This window comes from Leptopilina heterotoma, unplaced genomic scaffold, assembly GCF_015476425.1.
Source record: "Leptopilina heterotoma isolate Lh14 unplaced genomic scaffold, ASM1547642v1 Lhet_343, whole genome shotgun sequence".
NCBI classification, from domain to species: Eukaryota; Metazoa; Arthropoda; class Insecta; order Hymenoptera; family Figitidae; genus Leptopilina; species Leptopilina heterotoma.
The window spans coordinates 529,884-542,018 of NW_025111029.1; the positions used below are offsets into that span (position 1 = coordinate 529,884).

The 12,135-nt window shown below is 23.8% G+C and overlaps 2 protein-coding genes across 3 annotated transcripts in view; one reads left to right on the plus strand and one right to left on the minus strand.

Annotated features, from left to right (window-relative positions):
* Positions 1-2,880: 2,880 nt before the first annotated feature.
* On the minus strand, positions 2,881-4,356 carry LOC122505123. The gene is made up of 3 exons (XM_043616584.1): positions 3,981-4,356; positions 3,785-3,890; positions 2,881-3,697 (listed from the first exon to the last, which is right to left on the minus strand). Exons 2-3 carry the CDS (start codon positions 3,863-3,865, stop codon positions 3,260-3,262), a joined length of 519 nt encoding a protein of 172 aa, XP_043472519.1. The 5' UTR covers positions 3,866-3,890; positions 3,981-4,356; the 3' UTR covers positions 2,881-3,259.
* A 2,646-nt stretch (positions 4,357-7,002) lies between these two features.
* Positions 7,003-12,135, plus strand: part of LOC122505124 (maternal protein pumilio) — a 208,270-nt gene continuing 203,137 nt past the window's right edge. Inside the window, exon 1 of one of the 2 annotated variants that reach the window (XM_043616585.1) lies at positions 7,003-8,117. In XM_043616585.1, coding sequence (XP_043472520.1) covers positions 8,013-8,117 — 105 coding nt within the window. In that variant the 5' untranslated portion in view covers positions 7,003-8,012. The remainder of the gene's footprint in view (positions 8,118-12,135) is intronic. The other variant, XM_043616586.1, reaches the window with a different exon arrangement.

Here is a 12,135-nt window from a genome sequence, read left to right on the forward strand (position 1 = left end):
AAAAGTGGTGTGCCTTCTATAAAAATGTTTTAAGTCTGCGGCGTGGTTGGTTAAGCAAGGGGAATTGTGAATTTTGATTGGCTAAACTTCTTAGCCCCCTAGTGTTGTTTTTTACATTTAAAAAAATACATAGATGGTAAACTCATATGAAAAATTTCCATGTGCTGAAAAAAGTTCTGTCACTTAAAAAATAGTATGTAAAAGAGAATTTGATTGAAAAAACATTACAGTTTACGCGAATCGTGACAGACAAATATTCTTTCAAATATTTATTAAATTAAATAGAAATTACATCAAAATAATGTAAATTTGATAAAATAGACATCACGTAAAATGGTATTTCTTTTACATATACACGGAAAAAAAAAGTACGTGAATCCTTCCTTGAAAGTGCTTGACTTTTGGATAGGACACAAAATACAAGGCTGTATTATATACTTTTTATTAGAAAATATAGAAAAGTCCTAGAGTTATTCTAGTACTAGTATGGGCAACAGTGTTTTTTAAATTTTAACGAAAAGTCATTTGTTCAGTTTTATAAAGTACGTGAAAGATTAGTTGACTGCGCTTGAAAATTCTGTAGAGCATGCGCAGTGTGCGTTGCGCGTTTCTACCCAAGGTAAATGCCAGCTGATCGTCTGTTTCCGTTTGTGTTAATTTCAGATGTGAATATACTATTATTTTATGAAGAACAAATAGTGTTAATATATATTTGTCTTCAAGAATTGACTTTCAAAAAAATATTTTTTGTTTTGTGTTTCTCACAAAACAGAATGTTATGTAAGTATCAGTTTTCAGTGAAATAGCATGTCTCAGAAGTCGTGAAAAATTTCACCATGTGGTATATAAGAACAATTCGATATGTACTTTTAAGTGTTAAGTGTGTGTTTATATTTAAGTTATACGCGAATATATGTGTGTGTTATAGGTTAGTTCATAAGTGTTGACGAACGTCGAAAAGTGATACAATAATTGTTCTTTGTTTGTGTGATTAATTATCAATATATGTGAATGAATGAGTGAATTTCAGAAAAACTGTGTGAACAAGTAGAAATTATTTTTTTTATTTTACAATTTTTTTGAAAGTCAATGAAATTCTCAAGCAAGGTACTAGAATATTTCATTGACTGCTTTTGAAACTCTCATGCAAAATGACTGTTGAGGAGTAAATTGTCGAAAGGTATAGAAACTGATTTTATTTTGCAATGAGGAAAACAAAAGTTATTTAAAAAATACTGAAACCGTAGAGGGAATCCCTCCCTAGGTGTGTGACGGAGGGTTAACTTTAATCCATTTTTTTTATTTATTATTTGAGATGAAATTTTACTCAAGACAAAAACAAACATGAACGTATACAATGAATAAAAAATATAATATTAAATAAAAATTTTAAAGTTTTAAACTTTTTTTAAAATTTTTAAACTAAGGCAAGCTTTGCCGGCTACTTATTAAAAACATTTTCACTTTTTAAACAATATGCTCTTTTTACAACATTAAAATAGTTTTTAATGTTAATACTTTTTTTACTTTCACATTTTTTTATAAAATTTAGTTGAGATTTATAACCGATTTCAACACAACAAATAAAATAATGAATGAGGTAACGAATATTGCTGACGAGTAGTGAGTACTGCGCCATCTCGAGGAACTTTTTTGCACATTAAAGTGCAAACCACTAAGCTGACTACTTTCTGGGAAAGACGGACAGGGGTGACCAAGTCAATGAAACTTTCACGTACTTTTTTTTTCCGTGTACATTTCGATTAAAACAAATTATTGACATAAAGTAAATTGTGTAATATGAAAATTTACATAAACAAAAATTCCATTAAATAAAAAATCGATTCAATATAAATTTTGATAAGTAAAATTTTTATCAAATAAAAATTTGATAAACGCAATTTTTTTAACATAAAAATTTTGGCGTGCAAAAATTACATATATTACAAATAAAGAATATTTTATAAAAAAATTTTATCAAATAAAATATTAGACAATTAAAACTTTTAATAATTTTAGATAATGTCTGTAACAATCTTAATAAATAAACAATCGTTCACAATTCTATTTAAATTAAATAATAATCTTATAAACGAAACTTTCTTTCAATATAAATTGTGTCTTATAAAAATTTATACAAATTTCAGTTCTGTAAATTGTAAATTTGTTAAAACGACAAATTCTATTAATGAATAAAATCAATCAAAGAAAAATTACATTCGATAATTTTTTATTGAAATGAGCAAGGATTGTGCTGTATGAAAATTCTGTTAAATAAAAAATTCAACACATGAATTTTCTATTAAATAAATTTCCTGATAAACAATAATTTTCTTTAACAAAATTTACTAGAAATAGAATTTTTAATCAAAGAATCTTTAGCTCAATAAAAATTCTAATATTTAAAAAATATTGCAAATACAAATTCTTTTATTTGAAAAGTAATGTCACTTAATATTTTTATTTTTAATCATTGAACTCTAGGGGATAATCATGCGCGCCGTGTGGATTCCCCATAAGTATTTTAGGGCCAAAGCAGAATGAATACGGATTACGGGAAGAGGATCCGTGTTCATTCAGCATTGCTGGGTTTACGTACCATAAGACTGCACCCTTAGGTTAAAGTATCGATCTGCACGAGCGGTAATAATTTTTCAAATGTTTGCAAGATTGCGTTTAATTTAAGAAAATAAGCTGTATAAATATTATAAATTAACTAGTTAATTAATTAAAAAATATTATTTTTATTATTTTTTGCATCAGAAACTGATGAAACTTATAATTTCTTTTACTTTTTGATTTTACAGACTGGCCGGACTGGCCTATAATCCTAAAATTAATTTTACAATTTTATTCTTTAATATTCAGTTCTTTATTCCTTATTATATAAACTTTGGCATAAACGAAGAAGCGTATAATTTTGTGTAAATAACAAAACTTGAGCACCCTTCTGTTTCTAATCTATATTATAAAAATATGATTTATATTAAAAGTATTATGAATGTTAATAATTACATTTTTAAGTAAAGAAAAAATGAATTCCTTCCTGTATCGAGAAAGTTATGACATCTTTTCCAAACTTTGCATTCGATGAGAATAATATATAAAATATTTAAATTTTATTAAATTAAATTTTACTAAATTAAATTAATCATTAAATTAAATGTTATATTAAATTAAATATAATATAAAATTAAATTAAATCAATTTTTGAAAATGGTTAAATTTTCATAATAGCCTATTCAAACAAATTAGAATATTAGATTATTTCATGTTTGACGATTGTACAGTTTTCCGAGTCATCAATTAATTCTGTTTTTAAAATTATTTCATTTTCATTTGAATATAAATAATTCAATGATTGATTGTTACTTTTATCCACAAGTACATTATCGATTAATCTATTTTTCATACTTTCTTCGAATACGCTGTGCGATATTTTTACACAATAATCTAAATGAACTTTTTGTTTCTTTTGAATCGTTATATCTGGAAAAATTGAAGGTATTGCGTTGTTAGATAAAATTGGTCTTTTTCTTACTTCCTTCAAAACAATTCCATTTTTTTTAAAAACATTCCTCTCTCTTTCAATAACGTTTTCAGAAAAATGAAGCTCGCAAAGCCTGTAATTTTTTTTCCATTTTGTTAGGGTTGTTTTTTCTTTTAATATTTTCTCCCATTCTTCTCTTTGTGCATCCTATAATATTCAAAAAAAAACATTTTTACTTTAAACTCAGTCAAATAATAATATGAAAATTTTACAAATATAAATAATTCTACTTACGATAAAAGGAGTGAATAATGTTAGTTTATCTGAAGTCCGGTCTCTATAGGATGTTTTGCATCCTGGGATGCAACAAGCCATATTAATGTACTTATTTATTAGTAAACTGTGAAAGAAACAAAAATTTATTAAAAATAATTCGTTACATTCATTTAAACAATAAGAGTTATAAAAATTATATACTATTAAATATTACCTTTCTGGCAAATTCTGCTAAAATAAAATATTTTTATATCGAAAGACATATGGATAGGAGCGACAAACAAACAACATTTCATTTATTTTGATTTTCTCTCTTAAGGTCTTTCTGCAATACGACCTAAAAGTATGGGTTACGAATGCGTTGCCATCGCAATCAACGTAGAGTTTGCGAAATATATGATGTTGGGATCCTATTGGAAAAAGGCCAAAAAAGGCCTTTAAAGCCAACGCATGAGATAGAAAAGAACACAAATATATCTCTATCCTCTTCTAACCCATTAAGGCGCTCTCACAGCTAGTAGGCAGCATACAAATTTGAATTTACTATCTCTTTCACTCTAATTGATTTTCTCTCTTACTCCAATTACTGCCTGCGCAGGCAGGCAGAGCTGTGAGAGCTCCATTATGCTTTGCGTTCTCGATGTTCTGTATTTGAATTTGAATTCAATTATTTTTAAAAATAACAAAATTTTTCACAGGAATTCAATTCTTTTTAAAAATTTTAAAAAAATTCTATACAAGAATTAAATTATTTACATAAATAATAATATTCTTCTCAGGAATTCAATTATTTTTGAAAATTTTAATGAAATTCTTTATGCAACTATTCAATTATTTTAATAAATAATAAAATTCATCGTAGGATTTCAATTATTTTTAAAACTGATAAATTTTTTCTTGGAAATTCAATTATTTAAAAAAATTGTAATAAAATCGTTCTCATGAATTCAATTATTTTCATAATTAATAATATGCTTTTTACAAATTCAATTATTTTCAATATCGAGTATTTTCAAAAAAATTTCGTAAAAGACTATTTAATTATTCAAAAAAGAATTGATAGAATTCATTTAAAATTGAATTATTTTCGTAAATAATTAAATTTCCACAGGAATTCAATTAATTTAAAATATAGCATTTTCAAACCAATTTTGAAAGAATCAATTATTTAACAAAATTTTTATACAATTCTTCACAATAATTCAATTACTCTCACTAATAATAACAATTTTCTTGGAAATTCAATTTTTTAAACAAATGTTTGATGGAATTCTAAACAAGAATTCAATTATTTTCATGAATAATAAAACTCATCGAAGAATTTTAATTATTTTTAATACTATTTTAATTTGATTAAACGAAAAATTTAATTATTTCACAAAAAAAGTTTTCCACAAGAATTCAATTATTTAAAATAAATTTTTATAATACATTATATTATTACGAAAAAATTAACAATATTTATAAAATTCTTATGAAGAATTAAATTATTTTCAAAAATAACAAAATTTTTCACAAAAATTCAATTCTTTTTAAACATTTTAATAAAACTTTTCGCAATAATTGAATTATTTTCATAAATAACAAAATTTTTCCCAGGAATTCAAATATTTTTGAAAATACAATTTTACAGGAATTGCTCAAAAATGTAATTATACTTAAAAATTTAATTTAATTTCCACGAAAAAATTAATAATTTAAAAAAATGTTTTTTTTAAATTCTTTGAAAGAATTCAATTATTTACAAAAATATTAGAATTTTTCACAGGAAATAAATTGATTTTAAATATTTTAAAAATATTGTTCTAAAGAAATCAATTATTTTAATTACATTTTTTAAAAATATTTTAATTATTCTTTTAGATTTTAATAAAATTCTTCCCAAGAATTCAATTATTTACATAAATAATAAATTTTTCAAAAGAATTCAATTATGTCGATAAACAACAAAATTATTCCCGAAAATTCAATTATTTTGAGGCATTTTAATAAAATTCTTGCCAAAATTCAATTTATTCGCATAAATAACAATATTCATCGGAAGAATTTAATTATTTTTAAAAGTAATAAATTTTTTCTTGGAAATTCAATAATTTAAAAAAATTTTAATAGAATTATTTGTAAAATTTAATTATTTTTATAAACTTTTCGCAATTCAATGATTTTTAATATCTACATATTTTCATAAAATTTCCAAACAGAATTCAATTATTTAAGAAATTTTTTGTAAAAATCTTCGTAAGAATTCAATTCTTTTCACGAATAAAAAAAAATTTTCATGAATTCAAATATTTAAATTAGACTTTGCATAAAATTAGTCGAAAGAAATCAATTATTTATAAAATTTTTATAAAATTCTTGACAAAAATTAAATTATTTTTATAAATATTTAAATTCTTTCATGAACAATAAAATTCGTTGTAGAAATTCAGTTTGTTAATAGGAAAAGAAAGTGGTAAATATTTTTTATGAAAGTTAGAAAAAAGTCAGAAAAATAAAATATAGAATAAAATTTTTGTCAGCTTTGTGAAGTGTCTAAAACGAGTTCTTTTGGTCTTCAAGTTTAATTTTTCGATGGCTACTTTTTTTATGTTGAAAGCTATTTTTTTAAAATTAATTATTGAGTTCGAACTCTTTTAATTGTGTAGCCCATTTATTTATTTATTTTTAAAAAATTACTTTATTATTTACAACAGTATTAAGTTATTTATTTTAACGAAATTATATTATTATTATTATTATTATTTTATTATTATTATATTGTTATGAAATTATTTATTCTTATCTATTTTTATTTATTAATATTATGTACTGTTTAATATTTTAATAATTTTTTTATTTTATTTATTATTCTAACGAAATTATATTGTTATGAAATTATTTATTCTCATCTATTTTTATTTATTAATAAATAAAAATTTTAAATAAAAGTTTTATATTTTAATTATTTTGTTTAATAATGAGGACAGAAATATATCGCTATCCTTTTCTAACTCATGCTTTGCGTTCGCGAAGCCATTGTGTATAGACCTTAAAACTCTCCTTGTCTCGAAAGCAGCTGAAAAGAGAAGGAGAGAAGTACACCGAGCTGCCCTCTCTCTCACTCGTTTCAAGACCTGCACTAGTAGCTGCTACGAATCCAGATCGTATGTATATGTATATCACTGGTTTCATCACCACTACATCTGCAAACTCGTTGGTTCATGGAGGAGTTTGCAAAATCGGCTCGAATGTTAATTGGCGGCGACAGCGGCGCGGCAAAAAAAAAAGTATGTCGGTATTTGTCAGTCGTCGTCGTTTCCAGCCTGACGGTCACAACGACATCAACTTGTAAAACAGAAAAATTAAGTTGTTGGTATTGTCCCCGAAAAATCATTGGCGAAAGTGACGAGCGCGGTAAAAATCAGCCAGCCACCGGTCGTCGTTTGGTAGACGCGTAACTCGACTCGAATTGTTTTATTGTGTATATATACCTGTGTATAGTGTATTTTAAGAGTTTTTAAACAATAGTTTAATATTACCCTCCCCCCTCCCAAAAAAAGCATTAAAGAGCCATTTTTTTTCTCAAAATCCATCAAAAAATAATCGGAATTTCCAAAATCGGATTCAGTTTTTCGTGATTCTATCCTCTCACACAAGTGTCCATGAGAAAATGTTGATTCGAGGCCATCGCCAAGAAAAACTTTAAAACGCCGACGAATAGCCCACTCGCTTCGTGCTCGCATCTTTTGAGATTGAAATTGTTTTTTAAAAAAAAGAAATTTAACCATTTTTGCGAAAGAATAGAAAACACAGGATTGGTGGTGGAGAGGGGAAAATTTTCAGTTTTCCGGGAGATAGGGAAAAAATCGGGAAGGAAAAATTTGTTGGAAATAATCAAAAGACGTCAAAAGGTGATGTGTGGCCCTCCATGAAATTTCGTTAGTTAGCACGCCGTGCCGGTTTTTTTGTGCATATTTCGCGAGTTTTTTTTTTTTTTTCTTCGAAAGAGAGAGAGAGAGAGAAAGAGAATTTTTACGATATCCAAGGCTAACCTAAAAAAATAATTTCCCATTCTTGCGCCCTCTCGCGAGTGTTAGTTTCTTTTATTTCGTGTATATTGTTTTCGCTTCGTTTCGCGTTTCTCTCCGAGCAAAACTTACCAACTTTAATCCATTGTTCGAAGGGAGAATTGTGAAATTAATCTCTGCGTGGAAAAATTGAGAGAATTTAACAGTGAACCAGTGTCATTTGTATATTTGAGACTATGAAGTGGCTAAGTGCGGGAAGCGCTGCTAGTGGGGGCGGGGGTGCAGGTGAACCGGCACCCCCGATGCAGTTACACCATCCTGCAAATGGACACATACCTGTTGTAAGTTTTTTTTCCTCTTTTTTATTCCTTTTCAATCTTTTCTCTTATCGACAATTATTCTTTTTTTTATCCCCCTTTCACACATACACTCTTTTCTCTCACTTCTACATTAGGAGTCTTATTTTGCATCTGTGTTTTATTTTATTGACCTTATGTCCTTTTCGGATTTTCTAACTGTCAATTTTCATTTCTTTTGGTAAATTATCTAGTTAAATTTTTCCAGGAAAAAGTAATTTCCCTTTCTTTTTAGAATTAAATAGCAAAAAAAAATTATTGATTACACGCTACAAACATGTTTTTGAAAAATTAAACTTCAGCAATGCGAAAGCTTTTTTTCGTAAAATTTCTTTTTTGTACTTTTTCAACTTTTGAGGTTTCGTTTCTTTCTGGCTTTTTTTGAAAAATCAATTCAGGTAAAAACAATGTTAATTATTTTTATCTTTCGTTGGAATAAATTTGCATTTTTCGTATTCCTGGCATAAAGGATGGACATATATATATATATGTATATATATAATATAGAAGTAGGAGAAACGTGAAGTTGTTTCCTAATGTGTGAAGGTAGTGAAAATATCGCCGGCGATAGTTATTGAAAGTGAATATTAAAAATATTTTTAAAAAAAATAAATTTTCAGTTCCTTATCGATACTTAAAGAAAATATTTCAAAGATGAGCCTAAAAGTCCGCAATGTTTTTGAAACGAAAAATAAATTATTTTCTTTTGAAGTTAAATTTGTATCTAATTTCCATGTTAGTAAATTTTAAAAAAATTATTAATTATTAATTACTTAATTACTTAAATACTGCTTTTTCGACTTTTTTCGCCTTATGAAAAATTGCGACTCTTTAGGCTGTTCTTCCAAATATTGCAACAAAATAATAGCACTTTACATTTTTAGTATAAAAATGGCAACTTATTTTGATTATTATAGTTTGAAAAAGTCAGGGAAAGTAAAATTGGTCAGGGAAATCAGGGAAAAGTCAGGGATTTTTAGTAAAAGTACTGGAAAAAATTGAATTTTTAAAATTCATGAGAAAACTCTGAATTTTGATGTTTTTTTTTGTTTACCTCGTAAAATATGAAATTACCACGAATTTTAATACAAAACGTTCAATTTTTTCTATTTCTGACAATAATTTCTTTTTAAATAACTTCATTTTTCAAGAACTATCATCAAATTATTACTTAGAAATTATTAAATTTAACGAATAATTTTTACAATTTTCATAAATATTAGATTAATAGAAGAATTTTAGTTAAAAATACTTAAAAAAAAAATTGAATTTTGGAAAAGTTACAAATGATTCCAGAAATTCAATTATTTTCAAAAGTTATAAAAATTCTTCGCAGAATTTCAATTATGTACAAAAATTTTTTAAAAATTCTCGTCAAAATTTCAATTATTTTTATAAATAATAAAATTCTTCTTCGAAATTCAATTATTTTTAAAAATTGTAATAAAATTCTTGGCAAAATTTCACAGGAATTCAATTATTTACAAAATTTTTAACAAATTTCTTCGAAATAATTCAGATTATTTTCATAAGTAATAAAATTTTCACAGGAATTCAATTATTAATATACAAAATTTCATAAAATTTTTCGAAAAATATCAATTATTTTAAAAGATTTTTATAAAATTCGTCATAAGAATTCAATTATTTAAAAAAATTTAACAAAGTTCTTTTCAAGAATTCAATTATTTTTATAAATAATAAAATTCTTCACCGAAATTTAATTATTTTTATAAACTTGAATAAAATTCGTTGCAAGAATTCAATTATTTATATAAATAATAAAATTCTTCATAGAAATTCAGTTATTTTTATAAACTTGAATAAAATTTGTTGGAAGAACTAAATTATTTTCAAAAGTAGGTAATAAATTTCTTCGCAAAAATTCAATTATTTTCATAAATATTACAAATTTTTACAAGGATTCAATTATTTTCATAAATAATATAACTCATCGGAGAATTTCAATTATTTTTAATACAATTTTAATCGAAATTCCTTGAATAATTTTATTAAATAATATTAAATATTAAATAATTTTATTAAATAATAATTTTATTAAAATTCATCTAAAGAATTCAATTATTCAAAAATTTGTTTGATATGATTCTTTATGACAATTCAATTTTAAGAAATATTCAATTATTCAATAAAGTATTTATTTTTGTCCTTTAATAAAATTGAATTCTCGTAGCATTTTCTAATAAAAATGAATTTAAAAATGAATTTCAGGTAAAATTTTAGATAATTGAATATTTAAAGCATTGTAGCGTGAATTTTTAGAAATAATTAAAATTTTGTAAAATTTAATTGAAACTATTTAATTTTTTTCAAGTAATTTATAAAGATTTTTAAAAATCAACTTTTGAAGAATTTTAATTGCAAATTTTGAAAATAATTGAATTATCCAAATCAAGCTGAAAATAATTGCACCTAGCTATCACCACTCATTTAATTTTTCAAAATATTGTGTTGGTTTTAAAGGATAAAAATATTTAATTACAAAATTTAATTTTCAAAATTAAATGGGTGCCGCAGTTTCAGCTTTATATTCTCCAAAAAATTTTAATGAAAAATCTTCAAGTGTAAATTTGAAAAATGAATATTAATGAAAATTAGTTTCTAAAAATTATATTTAAAATATATTTTTGAAAAAAGCAATTCTCAGAAGTTTTTTATACAAGTTTTTTAAAATTCAATTATTTTTGAATATTTTCAATTACATATTTCCAGGTAATTCAAATACATACAAAAAATAATAAAATAAAAATTTTTACAATTATTTTTAACATTTTGAAAAAAGACATTCATTTTCTAAATTTGTAGTTAAAAATGCAAAAAATTAATTAGTTTTTTTAAAATAGACAGAAATTCTTTTATGAAATTCAATTTTTTTCGAAAAATTACACTAGAATATTTTTAAAAAAATAATTCTTGGAATTATTCTACCATAATTTTTTATTGAATTGAATTCTCGTAGAATTTTCCAATAATAATTGATATAAAAATGAATTCCAGATAAAATTTTAGATAGTAATTGAATATTGAAATCATTATATCATGAATTTTGAAAAGGTTTCAAATTAAAATATTTGATTATCTTAATTTTTCATACTTTTAACAATTCTGTAGAATTAATTTTTTTGATAAAGTTTAATTAATTTTTTTTCAAAACGAAAAATTCAATGTGGCCAAATATTTAAAGAATTAACTTTTTCCTAGAAGACAATTACTTATAAATAACTAAAATTTGATGCTGAAATAATAAGTATATCGTGACATTAATTTTCATATTAGTTTTTAAAAACGCTGTGATATTACTTAATCTTTTTTTCTAATACTAATAATTATAGTGAATTTTAAATAATTCTATTATTTTATTGTTTAGAATGTTGGAAAAAACGATATTTAAATTAATATTTTATTGTTATTATAATTTTTATTATTATTAATCCTCTTTGAAGCAAATTCGATACTTTGAAAATTTGACGCTTTAAGAATTCTGTTGGATATTTTATTAATATTTTATTGTTATTATAATTTTTGTTATTATTAATCCTCTTTGAAGCAAATTCAATACTTTGAAAATTTGACGCTTTAAGAATTCTGTTAAATGACAATTAGTAAAGAGTAAAAATAAAGACAAATGAAGATTCGATAAAGTGATAATTCTGGCATTTAAAAATTCATCTTACTCGCAATTTCTTTTAAATTAAAATTTTACTAACTGAAAATTCATTAAAACATTAAAACTTTTCTCTTAAAAAAAACTTGTTTGCGTAAAAACTTTGAAGATGATCCATTTTTGAACGTTCAAATGAAGGAAATATTTTTTATTCTAAAAATATTTTTATAAATTACCGATTGTAATAAAAATTTTAAAAAAACTAAATTTACCGTTTAGAAAATTTTTAATTAATATTTTTCAATATGTTGCCCAAAATTATTTAAATCAAATTTTAATTTGAAGAAGAAACAAATAAATTTCGTTAGATCCCTGAAA